Source organism: Drosophila willistoni, assembly GCF_018902025.1.
Source record: "Drosophila willistoni isolate 14030-0811.24 chromosome 2R unlocalized genomic scaffold, UCI_dwil_1.1 Seg167, whole genome shotgun sequence".
NCBI classification, from domain to species: domain Eukaryota; kingdom Metazoa; phylum Arthropoda; class Insecta; order Diptera; family Drosophilidae; genus Drosophila; species Drosophila willistoni.
Genome location: NW_025814050.1, coordinates 7,186,730 through 7,204,510, shown reverse-complemented (window position 1 = coordinate 7,204,510; position 17,781 = coordinate 7,186,730). Strand labels below are relative to the sequence as shown.

At 33.7% G+C, this 17,781-nt stretch overlaps 3 protein-coding genes across 3 annotated transcripts; all 3 read left to right on the top strand.

The window, feature by feature from the left end:
* The first annotated feature begins 2,382 nt into the window (after positions 1-2,382).
* On the top strand, positions 2,383-8,076 carry LOC26529206 (C-type lectin 37Da). The gene is made up of 3 exons (XM_015178076.3): positions 2,383-2,472; positions 2,537-2,599; positions 7,626-8,076. Exons 1-3 carry the CDS (start codon positions 2,436-2,438, stop codon positions 8,000-8,002), a joined length of 477 nt encoding a protein of 158 aa, XP_015033562.2. The 5' UTR covers positions 2,383-2,435; the 3' UTR covers positions 8,003-8,076.
* Positions 8,077-9,456: 1,380 nt separating this feature from the next.
* Positions 9,457-10,119, top strand: LOC26528764 (C-type lectin 37Da). Its single transcript, XM_015178055.3, has 2 exons — positions 9,457-9,546; positions 9,611-10,119. Exons 1-2 carry the CDS (start codon positions 9,510-9,512, stop codon positions 10,048-10,050), a joined length of 477 nt encoding a protein of 158 aa, XP_015033541.1. The 5' UTR covers positions 9,457-9,509; the 3' UTR covers positions 10,051-10,119.
* Positions 10,120-11,509: 1,390 nt separating this feature from the next.
* Positions 11,510-12,129, top strand: LOC26530122 (C-type lectin 37Da). Its single transcript, XM_015178126.3, has 2 exons — positions 11,510-11,596; positions 11,663-12,129. The coding sequence occupies exons 1-2, from the start codon at positions 11,560-11,562 to the stop codon at positions 12,079-12,081; spliced, it is 456 nt and encodes a 151-aa protein (XP_015033612.1). The 5' UTR covers positions 11,510-11,559; the 3' UTR covers positions 12,082-12,129.
* The last annotated feature ends 5,652 nt before the right edge of the window (positions 12,130-17,781 follow it).

The following is a 17,781-nucleotide window of genomic DNA, read 5'->3' as shown; positions in this document are numbered from 1 at the left end:
AAATAAATACATTATAAATATAATGTTTGATTATATGGAAATATTTGATAAGGTAATTAGGTTTATTGAATGTAATATTAAGTAGTGAATATGGATTCCGGGAGAAGGAAAATAACCCAATCTTCATTCGTTGAATTCAAATTATGAACTGATTTTATTTAAAGAATTGTTGAGTATATAAATGAATTCTTAGACTCTAGGCAACAATTGTTCTTAAAAATACTTATTCTAATGACCCACGCTTTCGGGGTTTGAAAATTGTTTATATTTCATGCTCAGCTTTGGCTACTTGATGCCGCGCCGCTGTTATAATCTTAAGTGTTTTCCACAGAGTGTGGATGCCGGTTTTGTTTGGTTTTAAGCAATACTTGTCATATGAATCTTTATGACTTATTTTTGTGTTATGTTTTTGTTTCGTTTTGTATATTTCTTAGTGCATCTGATTTGGTGAAGCCATTTCAACTGAACACGATGTTTAATCTTAAACAAGTAGTAATCGTCTTTTTGTCAATTTCTTTAAATTTTATATTTGTTGTTGCTGATAAATGCATATCTCTAATCATATAAGTACAAATGATGTAAGTTGATACTATCATTATCTAAAATAGTCGACTATAAAAGGGAATCACATTGTGAAACTGTATCAAGAAAGAAGAAAAGAAGAAAATGTACGGAAAATATTGTATTCCACTCCTTCTCCTTGGCTTGGACATCTGGCAGTGAGTCGGCGATTCAAGGAAACCACGTTTGGTTTCCCACAACACATTCAATAGCTTCAGATTTGTGGAAGCCCGGAGAACCAAATAGTAGGGATGGGGTCGAACATTGCGATGTTATGACGCACGATGGATCGGTATTCACAGGATTAAATGATGTACGATGTGATCGTTTTTTTAAATATATATGCCAGTTATCTAATTAATAACTTTTGAATGTTGCCTTCATGTGGCCAATCACTTTAAATGGAATTAAACTATGAATCCAAAAAAAAAAATTGTAGTATATATTGTCAAATAATGAGATATGAATGAGTTTGGTGATGCCTAAGATAGTCTTTTCGTAATTGCATAGTTGTATTTACCATTCCCTGTTTTAGAATACTAATATCTAGCTATACACAAATACTTCCATATTATTTGATTATTTTTCCTCTTCCATAAAATCATGTTATTATACCCTTGAAGAGTGTATTATAAAATTGGACAGATGTTTGTAACGCACAGAAGTATATATATTCTTGATCGGCATAAGAAGTTGATATAGGCATGTCCGTATAACCCGGGTAAAATAGTATTCAAATTGTCAGGTTTGGACCACTATATCAAATTATACCTATATGATATAGTGGTCTAATCCTGAAAAGTAGTAGAGGAAATTGGAGTATCCCTATGAAATTGTGAATCAGTAATGCAATTTATTTGCGTGATACCTAAAACAACTCAATTAAAGTTGGCGTATATTGGTTTGTAGTTTAAAATCTTTTTCAATTATTCATGTTGCTTTATTAAAAACATATATTTTTACAAATTGCAAAAGTTAGAGTTTAATTTGCACTCTTGAGATTAAAGGTAATATGAAAGTTGCCTCAATATATGTATGCTATTTATATACTGTATACCCAAACGGAAGTTGGTTAATGTTGGTTAACTTATGCCTTATTTCTGTCCAAATCATCACTGTACTTTCTACTTTCCATCAAGCCAGATGGTCGCCTACTGAAATCGAGCTAATTGAAGACTTGCGATACAGGCTTATGGCCGTCTTTATATTTTCGTACAAAACTGAAGGAAAAGCGGGGCGGTTTTCATCAGTGCTTCTAAAAATTACTGTTAGGCAGGGATAGTTTTATTGGTACTTTTTACCACATTACAATATTGACGCACAGTTGTCAGATTAGAAATATCTGTAACTTTTGAATCAACGAAGACATCAATTTTGTCTTGTATAAAATAATCGAACAGAACATGCAATAACTTAATCATGTGAGTAGTTTTTTTCGTCTTTTACATTTGTTTCAATTATTTTTTGACTAAAAATAAGTTTTCAATGAAATTCTACTAAAGTGCTGAAAAGGGAAAACACTTTTGGGTTAGAAAATACATGAAGTTTGATTTACACCAGAAACATTAGGTTTCAAAAGTGCTTACAAATTTATAGAAATAAAACCGAAAGATTCTTTGGCACTCAAAACTGATGCAAATCCTTTAATATTTATAAGATAAGATTATAATTTATAGTAATGTGTCACTTGGCATTTGTCGTTGCTGATAAATGCATATATGTAAGTCGTTCAGATTTAAATTGATAAGGTCATTATCTAACAAAATAGTCGACTATAAAAGGGAATCACATTGTGAAACTGTATCATAACCATCAAGAAAATGTACGGAAAATATTGTATTCCACTCTTTCTCCTTGGCTTACTGGCCAGAACAATGGCTTCTCCAGTTCAACCAATTGACAACAATACGAGTAAGAAACACACACAAACAGATTAATAATTTTGGCACCTATCGTTAACTCAACAATTTCCAAGACTTTACAGTTTACTCTCCAACTAACGCGGCCCTTGGACCCAGACCTCTATTCACGCAAATTGGTAACAAATTCTATTTTATTGAAACTGAGGTAACAAAAAATTGGCATGATGCCTATGCCACATGTCGTCAGATGGGGGCCCATCTTATATCCTTCAATACAGCAGACGAATGGGTTGCAGTAACCAATTACCTTGTGAAAAATGACATTAATTTGTATTACTGGACATCTGGCAGTGAGTTGGCGATTCAAGGAAACCACGTTTGGTTTCCCACTTCAGATCCAATAGCTTTGAATTTGTGGAAGCCCGGAGAACCAAATAATCAGGGGGGCGTCGAACATTGCGACACTTTTACATCTGATGGGCTGTATGATGTAAACTGTACAAAATTAAGGCGATACATTTGCATTTTATAGAAAGAACTTCAAATAAACAGTGATACTGATCAGTGATTTACAAAGGTATACTGCTGGGGTCAGCAACTTTCTCTTCAAGCTAACCAAACCTGAGTCGATCCAAACTAATAATAATATTTGTGGGACTGGGTTCCGATTCCGTAGAAATAAATAGTCCCGTTTAGATTTATATTTAGCTATATGGTAATAGGTTTTATTTTAGATAATAATTAGGTTTTAGTAACTATAAATTGATTGAATTGAATGGTAATTGTTTCACCTTTAGGTTTTTAATGAGAGCGTCGTTTCTCATTCGTCTTTACACGTCTTTAGCCTTTAATAATTCTTTACTTCTTTAATTCTTCTTTTCTTTCTTTTAATTTTCTTCTTTACGTCTTCTCCTCGTTGGCTCGTCTTAAAAAGTTCTTCTTCCTCGTCGAATTGCCACATCGTCGTTTTGTGGGTCGCTTGACACCTCGTGTTATATGGATCGCTTGCCACACCATCGTTTAACTGCAGTTCTAAGGTGGTCTGGCCATTCGGCGTTACCAGTCCAACACCATATTTGGATTTTGGTAAACTAATTTTTCAGCTATTTATTATAGTGTTCCGATCCGACGAATTGTCAAATTGGATATCAATAATTGGTAATGGCTATATCAACTGGGCTTCTTACGCTGATTAAAATTATATATTTTTTATGTTCGAAAAAACTTGAAGAAAGTAAAATCAAGATGCTGAACGATTTTAAAAATTCGGTAAATCATCGGATTTTTCGCTTTATGTAGTTGCTCGGCTTATATCCTCTTTAAGTGTTAATTTTCTAAGATCATTCAAGTGACCTCTGGGTAGTCATTTGTGTCCATTGCTATTCACTCTTTTTATAAATGATCTTCCATTGGTAGTGACACATTCTCGTGAGCTTATGTACGCGGATGATGTTAAGCCTTACCTCAGTTTTAAAGACTTATCGTCTTCTTGCCTGCTTCAAAACGATCTTCAGAGTTAGTTATCTTAACGACACTGCCTTATTAATTTATAGAGCGGTTAGATATCATCAATAACTTAGGTGTTCTTATGGACCATAAATTAACTTTTAATCCTCATATTTCTGCTACAGTAATTTAAGCTATGAATGTTCTCGGGTTTGTGAAACGATGGTCAAAAGAGTTTGACGATCCGTACAGAACCCAAATTCTGTATACTTCATTAGTCCGACCTATCTTAGAGTACGGATCTTGCATATGGTTACCTCGATATGAGACGCACCAAAGGAAAATTGAATCTGTTTAAAAGCCATTTCCTGATTTTGCTCGTCGCTGTCTAAATTGGGATCGCAATGTCAATTTGCCATCATACTCCAGTAGGCTTTTGGAGAGTAATGCTTGGTGCTATCTTTATTCACAAACTTTTAATAGGTGAAATAGAATCTCCTGAGCTATTGAACCAGTTAAACCTATCTGTACCCTGTAGACCTACCAGAAATTTTATTTCTCTATCCTTAAGAACTGTATTTCTAACTATCCTTTGCATGAACCTCTTCGAGTCCTATGCTCTTATTACAATCTTCTTTATCCCGTTATCAGATCAGAAGCCTCTCTTTCTTTTCTGTAAACCTCCATTTTATCACATTTAGCTCGTGATTAGCTGTAGTTAATTATATTTTAATTGTTTGTCCGTTCTATTTGTATTTGTCCACGCTTTGCTTGGGCTCGCGCGAATCATGTCCTGGTGTCCTGGTGTCGTATGGGCCACTTGTACATACTTCGCATTGTACGCGTCAACGTCCAGACAATATGAATTCGGAAAAGTCTGATACCCTCGGGTAAATCAGTAAATTTTTACTTGATCGGCTTTTCAGTTGATTTTTTTCAAAAGTGGACTTTTCAATACAAATTTCTGTATATGGTCACTTGATTAAAATTATTGTAAACACTTTATGGTGAATAAAGATGAAATCATAAAAATACCTATAAAGTTTCACACATATATTTCGATTCCTTTGTCTATTAAAGCTGTGTAATATTCTAATACTAAATATGTATAGGGGAGAGTAAGGCTAATCTGAACGTGGGCCAACGCTGCTCAGTCGACTTATCTTGCTTTACAGCTGGATCCAAAAAGTGGTAAGTGTCCTACAATAACATTGTTAGGGTATATTTGGATAATAAACTTAAACGTATCCAATTTGTGGTATCCGAAATATTTGGGATTATGTAATTTTCAACCTCGAACATAATTTTGTGTTCGCCAAGAAAACGTTTCAAGTACATTGATTAAATTTTAAATTTTGATCGATGTTAACTCAATGTATTAAATGTTGTTAAATGTATTAACTTATGGTGCCTAATTTGTTTAATTCAATTAATAAACACAATTTTAAAATTTTTTAGTTTTGAAAGCTAGAATTTTGTGTGGGGCAAAAAGGCGCACTAGTAGAAATTCAAATAAATAAAAGTCCGATATATAAACTAATTATTGATAAAAATTGTACATGTGCCAGAATCAGACGGATCGGAATACTATATCATAAAGTTGCCATACAAACGATGAAATTAACAGTCACAATGAATGTCTAAACCAACCAACATTATTGGTGATACAAAAAGTTTTATTTATAAGAAAACATTTTAAATATTAAACTATATTTGATTCACTTTTCGAAAAATTGCTTTATTTTAAATAAAAACTTATAAAATGTCGATGCGCACCATTGCCCCGCTATTTTTGAGAACGCCAATTGTCTCAGGATATGACCCACTCACCCCTATTTATCTTCACTTGAAATGAATTGATCATGGTCGGTAGCCTACATAAAGCTGGCGTCGGAAATATGTTTTATTGGTGATGGGAAACCCATTAAGAGTTTCATAACATCTTTTAACATTAAGCCGGTCCTAAATTTTGCTATCTTCTATCCTTTAACGCGCCCGAAAACTTAATCTTATATGATTGAATATAACAATAAGTGTTGAAATAACGTTTTAAATAGTTTTGAATTTTGGGAAATTGTTAATATTTTACACTTTTAAAAGCCTAGCTCCTTAAAAGTCAATCGAAACAACTCGTGCTCCATGATGTAATAACAAATGCTCATTTAGTTACTGGATTCGAGGATCAGGCAATCGATGTCGTGCAAACTTGTATGGAGATCTATGCTTGATTCTACGACAATATATTAACTATCAGATGTTGAATTTCATTAGCTTAGCAAATGGAATGAGCTGGTAATAAAAAGCTTCTTTGATGAGAGAATAATGGCAGAAGAAGAAGGCGTTGGTCTTGAGAGTTCGGCATTTCTGTTATTAATAAACACATATACCTGAGCAGGTAAATCCTTCTGATTTCTATCAATGACATGGAATATTCAACTATAATAAGGGAATAACATTGTGAAATTGAATCGTAACAATCAAGGAAATGAATGTAAATATTGTGTTCCACTTTTTTTCCTTGGCTTAATAGCTACAACGTTGGTCTCTGCAGTCACCAATACGAGTAAGAAATATTAACAAAAAGTTATATACATTTGATACCTTATCCAATAAAAACCTTTTTTTAACAAATAGCAATGAATATAAAATAAAAAGTAAACGCGCTCTTTTCCTTTCCTGATTGATAAACATAACAAGCACCTTTTAAAATTATTTTGCATATCAACAAGATTTCTGTACTTTTAATCGCGCGAAAATGACCCAAAATATTAGCAATCGAGGTCTTGATGCAAATTTAAAGATGACATTTCAATATAAATAAAGTACAGTCTAGTCGCCTTCCGTATACCATGCACCATATGAAACAACACTCAAAATTTAAAAAGCCAAAGAAGCACAGGAGCACTCTAGCGCCGCCACCAGGCGACAAGATAATGAAAATTATATCCATGTTGGTATTGGTAACTCTAATTTGAGGGCCAAATTTAAATGCATTAGCTTTAAAAATACCAAAGCAAATCGGGTTTTTTCGAATTAATGGGGCGGAAGTGGGCATGGCTAAACTTTTAAACAAAAAATATCTGCGCACTAATTAAATTAAATTAATTTAAATGGTTCTGATTAGTCAGTGTTTCTTAGCTAAGCCTAAAACTAAATGCAGAAGGCACTTTGTGACCATTTATAAAAATTTAATTTCATTAAGAGAGTAATCGGAAAGATTATTCAGTTAAACTTTATGATTTAGTCCAGATTTCTTTAGTAAGCAAGAATGTGAATTGTTTTTAAGTGACAAGGATTTTAAATGACTGTTTGGTAAAAAGGTATTTGGACCATGTATTGCCAATCTAGAGTTGATATGAAAAATTCAATAAAGCCCATCGCTATATCATTTTTAGTCTCTGATAAACGCATGTCACTGAGGTCATAAATCCTTAAGGCTTAAAAACTTAAGACTTGAATTTATTATCAATAATTTTTAATGGAATAGTTAACTATAAAAGGGAATCACATTGTGAAACTGTATCAAAACCATCAAGAAAATGTCCGGAAAATATTGTATTCCACTCCTTCTCCTTGGCTTACTGGCCAGGACAATGGCTTCTACAGTTCAACCAATTGGCAACAACACTAGTAAGAAACACACACAAATAGATTTATAATTTTGTCACCTATCTTTAAATCAAAACAATTTCCTTGATTTTACAGTTTACCCTGCAACTGAAGCGATTGGACCCAGACCTCTATTCACGCAAATTGGTAACAAATTCTATTTTATTGAAACTGAGATAACAAAAAATTGGCATGATGCCTATGCCACATGTCGTCAGATGGGAGCCCATCTTATATCCTTCAATACAGCAGACGAATGGGTTGCAGTAACCAATTACCTTGTGAAAAATAAAATTATTTCGGACATCTGGACATCTGGCAGTGAGTTGGCGATTCAAGGAAACCACGTTTGGTTTCCCACAACAGATCCAATAGCTTTGAATTTGTGGAAGCCCGGAGAACCAAATAATAGGGATGGGGTCGAACATTGCGATGTTATGACGCACGATGGATCGGTATTCACAGGATTAAATGATGTACGATGTGATCGTTTTTTTAAGTATATATGCCAGTTATCTAATTAATAACTTTTGAATGCTGCCTTCATGTGGCCAATCACTTTAAATGGAATTAAACTATGAATCCAAAAAAAAATCGTAGTATATATTGTCAAATAATGAGATATGAATGAGTTTGGTGATGCCTAAGATAGTCTCTTCGTAAGTGCATAGTTGTATTTACCATTCCCTGTTTTAGAATACTAATATCTAGCTATACACAAATACTTCCATATTATTTGATTATTTTTCCTCTTCCATAAAATCATGTTATTATACCCTTGAAGAGTGTATTATAAAATTGGACAGATGTTTGTAACGCACAGAAGTATATATATTCTTGATCGGCATAAGAAGTTGATATAGGCATGTCCGTATAACCCGGGTAAAATAGTATTCAAATTGTCAGGTTTGGACCACTATATCAAATTATACCTATATGATATAGTGGTCTAATCCTGAAAAGTAGTAGAGGAAATTGGAGTATCCCTATGAAATTGTGAATCAGTAATGCAATTTATTTGCGTGATACCTAAAACAACCCAATTAAAGTTGGCGTATATTGGTTTGTAGTTTAAAATCTTTTTCAATTATTCATGTTGCTTTATTAAAAACATATATTTTTACAAATTGCAAAAGTTAGAGTTTAATTTGCACTCTTGAGATGAAAGGTAATATGCAACTTGGCTCAATATATGTATGCTTTTTATATACTGTATACCCAAACGGAAGTTGGTTAATGTTGGTTAACTTATGCCTTATTTCTGTCCAAATCATCACTGTACTTTCTACTTTCCATCAAGCCAGATGGTCGCCTACTGAAATCGAGCTAATTGAAGACTTGCGATACAGGCTTATGGCCGTCTTTATATTTTCGTACAAAACTGAAGGAAAAGCGGGGCGGTTTTCATCAGTGCTTCTAAAAATTACTGTTAGGCAGGGACAGTTTTATTGGTACTTTTTACCACATTACAATATTGACGCACAGTTGTCAGATTAGAAATATCTGTAACTTTTGAATCAACCAAGACATTAATTTTGTCTTGTATAAAATAATCGAACAGAACATGCAATAACTTAATCATGTGAGTAGTTTTTTTCGTCTTTTACATTTGTTTCAATTATACTTTGACTAAAAATAAGTTTTTAATGAAATTCTACTAAAGTGTTGAAAAGGGAAAACACTTTTGGGTTGGAAAATACATGAAGTTTGATTTACACCAGAAACATTAGGTTTCAAAAGTGCTTACAAATTTATAGAAATAAAACCGAAAGATTCTTTGGCACTCAAAACTGATGCAAATCCTTTAATATTTATAAGATAAGATTATAATTTATAGTAATGTGTCACTTGGCATTTGTCGTTGCTGATAAATGCATATAAGTCCTTCAGATTTAAATTGATAAGGTCATTATCTAACAAAATAGTCGACTATAAAAGGGAATCACATTGTGAAACTGTATCATAACCATCAAGAAAATGTTCGGAAAATACTGTATTCCACTCCTTCTCCTTGGCTTACTGGCCAGAACAATGGCTTCTACAGTTCAACCAATTGGCAACAATACGAGTAAGAAACACACACAAACAGATTAATAATTTTGGCACCTATCGTTAACTCAACAATTTCCAAGACTTTACAGTTTACTCTCCAACTAACGCGGCCCTTGGACCCAGACCTCTATTCACGCAAATTGGTAACAAATTCTATTTTATTGAAACTGAGGTAACAAAAAATTGGCATGATGCCTATGCCACATGTCGCCAGATGGGGGCCCATCTTATATCTTTCGATACAGCAGACGAATGGGTTCAAGTTACCAATTACCTTGTGAAAAATAAAATTATTTCGGACATCTGGACATCTGGCAGTGAGTTGGCGATTCAAGGAAACCACGTTTGGTTTCCCACAACAGATCCAATAGCTTTGAATTTGTGGAAGCCCGGAGAACCAAATAATAGGGATGGGGTCGAACATTGCGATGTTATGACGCACGATGGATCGGTATTCACAGGATTAAATGATGTACGATGTGATCGTTTTTTTAAGTATATATGCCAGTTATCTAATTAATAACTTTTGAATGCTGCCTTCATGTGGCCAATCACTTTAAATGGAATTAAACTATGAATCCAAAAAAAAATCGTAGTATATATTGTCAAATAATGAGATATGAATGAGTTTGGTGATGCCTAAGATAGTCTCTTCGTAAGTGCATAGTTGTATTTACCATTCCCTGTTTTAGAATACTAATATCTAGCTATACACAAATACTTCCATATTATTTGATTATTTTTCCTCTTCCATAAAATCATGTTATTATACCCTTGAAGAGTGTATTATAAAATTGGACAGATGTTTGTAACGCACAGAAGTATATATATTCTTGATCAGCATAAGAAGTTGATATAGGCATGTCCGTATAACCCGGGTAAAATAGTATGAAAATTGTCAGGTTTGGACCACTGTATCAAATTATACCTATATGATATAGTGGTCTAATCCTGAAAAGTAGTAGAGGAAATTGGAGTATCCCTATGAAATTGTGAATCAGTAATGCAATTTATTTGCGTGATACCTAAAACAACTCAATTAAAGTTGGCGTATATTGGTTTTAAGTTTAAAATCTTTTTCAATTATTCATGTTGTTTTATTAAAAAGATATTTTTACAAATTGCAAAAGGTAGAGTTTAATTTGCACTCTTGAGATAAAAGGTAATATGAAAGTTGGCTCAATATATGTATGCTATTTATATACTGTATACCCAAACGGAAGTTAGTTAATGTTGGTTAACTTATGCCTTATTTCTGTCCAAATCATCACTGTACTTTCTACTTTCCATCAAGCCAGATGGTCGCCTACTGAAATCGAGCTAATTTAAGACTTGCGATACAGGCTTATGGCCGTCTTTATATTTTCGTACAAAACTGAAGGAAAAGCGGGGCGGTTTTCATCAGTGCTTCTAAAAATTACTGTTAGGCAGGGATAGTTTTATTGGTACTTTTTACCACATTACAATATTGACGCACAGTTGTCAGATTAGAAATATCTGTAACTTTTGAATCAACCAAGACATTAATTTTATCTTGTATAAAATAATCGAACAGAACATGCAATAACTTAATCATGTGAGTAGTTTTTTTCGTCTTTTACATTTGTTTCAATTATACTTTGACTAAAAATAAGTTTTTAATGAAATTCTACTAAAGTGTTGAAAAGGCAAAACACTTTTGGATTGGAAAATACATGAAGTTTGATTTACACCAGAAACATTAGGTTTCAAAAGTGCTTACAAATTTATAGAAATAAAACCGAAAGATTCTTTGGCACTCAAAACTGATGCAAATCCTGTAATATTTATAAGATAAGATTATAATTTATAGTAATGTGTCACTTGGCATTTGTCGTTGCTGATAAATGCATATATGTAAGTCGTTCAGATTTAAATTGATAAGGTCATTATCTAACAAAATAGTCGACTATAAAAGGGAATCACATTGTGAAACTGTATCATAACCATCAAGAAAATGTACGGAAAATACTGTATTCCACTCCTTCTCCTTGGCTTACTGGCCAGAACAATGGCTTCTCCAGTTCAACCAATTGACAACAATACGAGTAAGAAACACACACAAACAGATTAATAATTTTGGCACCTATCGTTAACTCAAAACAATTTCCAAGCCTTTACAGTTTACTCTGCAACTAACGCGGCCCTTGGACCCAGACCTCTATTCACGCAAATTGGTAACAAATTCTATTTTATTGAAACTGAGGTAACAAAAAATTGGCATGATGCCTATGCCACATGTCGTCAGATGGGGGCCCACCTTATATCCTTCAATACAGCAGACGAATGGGTTGCAGTAACCAATTACCTTGTGAAAAATGACATTAATTTGTATTACTGGACATCTGGCAGTGAGTTGGCGATTCAAGGAAACCACGTTTGGTTTCCCACTTCAGATCCAATAGCTTTGAATTTGTGGAAGCCCGGAGAACCAAATAATCAGGGGGGCGTCGAACATTGCGACACTTTTACATCTGATGGGCTGTATGATGTAAACTGTACAAAATTAAGGCGATACATTTGCATTTTATAGAAAGAACTTCAAATAAACAGTGATACTGATCAGTGATTTACAAAGGTATACTGCTGGGGTCAGCAACTTTCTCTTCAAGCTAACCAAACCTGAGTCGATCCAAACTAATAATAATATTTGTGGGACTGGGTTCCGATTCCGTAGAAATAAATAGTCCCGTTTAGATTTATATTTAGCTATATGGTAATAGGTTTTATTTTAGATAATAATTAGGTTTTAGTAACTATAAATTGATTGGATTGAATGGTAATTGTTTCACCTTTAGGTTTTTAATGAGAGCGTCGTTTCTCATTCGTCTTTACACGTCTTTCGCCTTTAATACTTCTTTACTTCTTTAATTCTTCTTTTCTTTCTTTTAATTTTCTTCTTTACGTCTTCTCCTCGTTGGCTCGTCTTAAAAAGTTCTTCTTCCTCGTCGAATTGCCACCTCGTCTCATATGGATCGCTTGCCACACCATCGTTTAACTGCAGTTCTAAGGTGGTCTGGCCATTCGGCGTTACCAGTCCAACACCATATTTGGATTTTGGTAAACTAATTTTTCAGCTATTTATTATAGTGTTCCGATCCGACGAATTGTCAAATTGGATATCAATAATTGGTAATGGCTATATCAACTGGGCTTCTTACGCTGATTAAAATTATATATTTTTTATGTTCGGAAAAACTTGAAGAAAGTAAAATCAAGATGCTATAAACGATTTTAAAAATTCGGTAAAGCATCGGATTTTTCCCTTTATGTAGTTGCTCGGCTTATATCCTCTTTAAGTGTTAATTTTCTAAGATCATTCAAGTGACCTCTGGAGTACCTCAGGGTAGTTATTTGTGTCCATTGCTATTCACTCTTTTTATAAATGATCTTCCATTGGTAGTGACACATTCTCGTGAGCTTATGTACGCGGATGATGTCAAGCCTTACCTCAGTTTTAAAGACTTATCGTCTTCTTGCCTGCTTCAAAACGATCTTCAGAGTTAGTTATCTTAACGACACTGCCTTATTAATTTATAGAGCGGTTAGATATCATCAATGACTTAGGTGTTCTTATGGACCATAAATTAACTTTTAATCCTCATATTTCTGCTACAGTAATTTAAGCTATGAATGTTCTCGGGTTTGTAAAACGATGGTCAAAAGAGTTTGACGATCCGTACAGAACCCAAATTCTGTATACTTCATTAGTCCGACCTATCTTAGAGTACGCATCTTGCATATGGTTACCTCGATATGAGACGCACCAAAGGAAAATTGAATCTGTTTAAAAGCCATTTCCTGATTTTGCTCGTCGCTGTCTAAATTGGGATCGCAATGTCAATTTGCCATCATACTCCAGTAGGCTTTTGGAGAGTAATGCTTGGTGCTATCTTTATTCACAAACTTTTAATAGGTGAAATAGAATCTCCTGAGCTATTGAACCAGTTAAACCTATCTGTACCCTGTAGACCTACCAGAAATTTTATTTCTCTATCCTTAAGAACTGTATTTCTAACTATCCTTTGCATGAACCTCTTCGAGTCCTATGCTCTTATTACAATCTTCTTTATCCCGTTATCAGATCAGAAGCCTCTCTTTCTTTTCTGTAAACCTCCATTTTATCACATTTAGCTCGTGATTAGCTGTAGTTAATTATATTTTAATTGTTTGTCCGTTCTATTTGTATTTGTCCACGCTTTGCTTGGGCTCGCGCGAATCATGTCCTGGTGTCCTGGTGTCGTATGGGCCACTTGTACATACTTCGCATTGTACGCGTCAACGTCCAGACAATATGAAGTCGAAAAAGTCTGATACCCTCGGGTAAATCAGTAAATTTTTACTTGATCGGCTTTTCAGTTGATTTTTTCAAAAGTGGACTTTTCAATACAAATTTCTGTATATGGTCACTTGATTAAAATTATTGTAAACACTTTATGGTGAATAAAGATGAAATCATAAAAATACCTATAAAGTTTCATACATATATTTCGATTCCTTTGTCTATTAAAGCTGTGTAATATTCTAATACTAAATATGTATAGGGGAGAGTAAGGCTAATCTGAACGTGGGCCAACGCTGCTCAGTCGACTTATCTTGCTTTACAGCTGGATCCAAAAAGTGGTAAGTGTCCTACAATAACATTGTTAGGGTATATTTGGATAATAAACTTAAACGTATCCAATTTGTGGTATCCGAAATATTTGGGATTATGTAATTTTCAACCTCGAACATAATTTTGTGTTCGCCAAGAAAACGTTTCAAGTACATTGATTAAATTTTAAATTTTGATCGATGTTAACTCAATGTATTAAATGTTGTTAAATGTATTAACTTATGGTGCCTAATTTGTTTAATTCAATTAATAAACACAATTTTAAAATTTTTTAGTTTTGAAAGCTAGAATTTTGTGTGGGGCAAAAAGGCGCACTAGTAGAAATTCAAATAAATAAAAGTCCGATATATAAACTAATTATTGATAAAAATTGTACATGTGCCAGAATCAGACGGATCGGAATACTATATCATAAAGTTGCCATACAAACGATGAAATTAACAGTCACAATGAATGTCTAAACCAACCAACATTATTGGTGATACAAAAAGTTTTATTTATAAGAAAACATTTTAAATATTAAACTATATTTGATTCACTTTTCGAAAAATTGCTTTATTTTAAATAAAAACTTATAAAATGTCGATGCGCACCATTGCCCCGCTATTTTTGAGAACGCCAATTGTCTCAGGATATGACCCACTCACCCCTATTTATCTTCACTTGAAATGAATTGATCATGGTCGGTAGCCTACATAAAGCTGGCGTCGGAAATATGTTTTATTGGTGATGGGAAACCCATTAAGAGTTTCATAACATCTTTTAACATTAAGCCGGTCCTAAATTTTGCTATCTTCTATCCTTTAACGCGCCCGAAAACTTAATCTTATATGATTGAATATAACAATAAGTGTTGAAATAACGTTTTAAATAGTTTTGAATTTTGGGAAATTGTTAATATTTTACACTTTTAAAAGCCTAGCTCCTTAAAAGTCAATCGAAACAACTCGTGCTCCATGATGTAATAACAAATGCTCATTTAGTTACTGGATTCGAGGATCAGGCAATCGATGTCGTGCAAACTTGTATGGAGATCTATGCTTGATTCTACGACAATATATTAACTATCAGATGTTGAATTTCATTAGCTTAGCAAATGGAATGAGCTGGTAATAAAAAGCTTCTTTGATGAGAGAATAATGGCAGAAGAAGAAGGCGTTGGTCTTGAGAGTTCGGCATTTCTGTTATTAATAAACACATATACCTGAGCAGGTAAATCCTTCTGATTTCTATCAATGACATGGAATATTCAACTATAATAAGGGAATAACATTGTGAAATTGAATCGTAACAATCAAGGAAATGAATGTAAATATTGTGTTCCACTTTTTTTCCTTGGCTTAATAGGTACAACGTTGGTCTCTGCAGTCACCAATACGAGTAAGAAATATTAACAAAAAGTTATATACATTTGATACCTTATCCAATAAAAACCTTTTTTTAACAAATAGCAATGAATATAAAATAAAAAGTAAACGCGCTCTTTTCCTTTCCTGATTGATAAACATAACAAGCACCTTTTAAAATTATTTTGCATATCAACAAGATTTCTGTACTTTTAATCGCGCGAAAATGACCCAAAATATTAGCAATCGAGGTCTTGATGCAAATTTAAAGATGACATTTCAATATAAATATAGTACAGTCTAGTCGCCTTCCGTATACCATGCACCATATGAAACAACACTCAAAATTTAAAAAGCCAAAGAAGCACAGGAGCACTCTAGCGCCGCCACCAGGCGACAAGATAATGAAAATTATATCCATGTTGGTATTGGTAACTCTAATTTGAGGGCCAAATTTAAATGCATTAGCTTTAAAAATACGAAAGCAAATCGGGTTTTTTTTCGAATTACGGGGGCGGAAGTGGGCATGGCTAAATTAAATTAAATTAAATGGTTCTGATTAGTCAGAGTTTCTTTGCTAAGCCTAAAACTAAATGCAGAAGGCACTTTGTGACCATTTATAAAAATTTAATTTCATTAAGAGAGTAATCGGAAAGATTATTCTGTTAAACTTTATGATTTAGTCCAGATTTCTTTAGTAAGGAAGAATGTGAATTGTTTTTAAGTGACAAGGATTTTAAATGACTGTTTGGTAAAAAGGTATTTGGACCATGTATTGCCAATCTAGAGTTGATATGAAAAATTCAATAAAGCCCATCGCTATATCATTTTTAGTCTCTGATAAACGCATGTCACTGAGGTCATAAATCCTTAAAGCTTAAAAACTTAAGACTTGAATTTATTATCAATAATTTTTAAGAATCGACTATAAAATGGAATAACTTTATGAGATTGTATCATAACCATCAAGAAAATGTACGGAAGATATTGTACACCTAGACCTCGCTTTGCGTCGTTTCGTTTTGCGTTTTTTCGAAATTGCGTCGCTGCTTTATTAGTACTAATTTTCACTGTGCGTCGTTATATTCTCGTTGTTGCGTTGTTGTGAGTTCGAGTGTTTAACTTTTTTCTTCTTAATCAGCCATTGTGGCAACGCCAATATCAACTTTTACCAACATTGCTTTTGAATTTTTGGCAGTTTTACGTTTTTCAACATTGACATCTAGCTTACCCACTTCTGTTTATAATTGCGTCTTGCTATCAAAACTCGGAAACGGTTTAGTAGAAATGTTAGTAGAACAGTGTTTAACCTCCAAACAAATTTCAAAAGCCATGGGCTTGATTGACTAAGCAAGAAATTTATTTAAATTTACAAAAAAAAGCTATTCACCAAACTCTGGACAAATTTTTGGTGAACGAAGCCACTTAAAACTCATAAAGATAATTGAATGAATATTTTGATTTAATGGAAGCAGTTTTTTTTTAATGAATGAATGCAATAATGTTTTTTTTTTTAAATGTTTACTTTGTTCAAGTTTTCTTTCTAGAAATTAGTATTTTCATAGCCCGGGAACCTATCTTTGATCTTTCCATGGTTGCCTATAGAAAATCTTAATTCACTTTGCTTCGTTTCAGTTTGCGTCGTGTTTTTTTGGAACGTATCCCCAACGCAAAGCGAGGTCTAGGTGTATTCCACTCCTTCTCCTTGGCTTACTGGCCAGGGCAATAGCTTCTCCAGTACAAACAATTGAGAACAATGCGAGTAAGAAACACACACAAAAAGATTTATAATTTTGTCACCTATCTTTAAATCAAAACAATTTCCATGATTTTACAGTTTACCCTGCAACTGAAGCGATTGGACCCAGACCTCTATTCACGCAAATTGCTAACAAATTCTATTTTATTGAAACTGAGATACAGAAAAATTGGCATGATGCCTATGCCACATGTCGTCAGATGGGGGCCCATCTTATATCTTTCGATACAGCAGACGAATGGGTTGCAGTTACCAATTACCTTGTGAAAAATGAAATTATTTCGGACATCTGGACATCTGGCAGTGAGTTGGCGATTCAAGGAAACCACGTTTGGTTTCCCACAACAGATCCAATATCCTTGGCTTTGTGGCGGCCCGGAGAACCAAGTAACGATTTCGGCAAGGAACACTGCGATCATATCTTGTTTGACAAGGAATTTGTAGGATTAAATGATTTTAATTGTGAAGCGGGAATGAGATTTATTTGCGTGATACCTAAACAACCCAATTAAG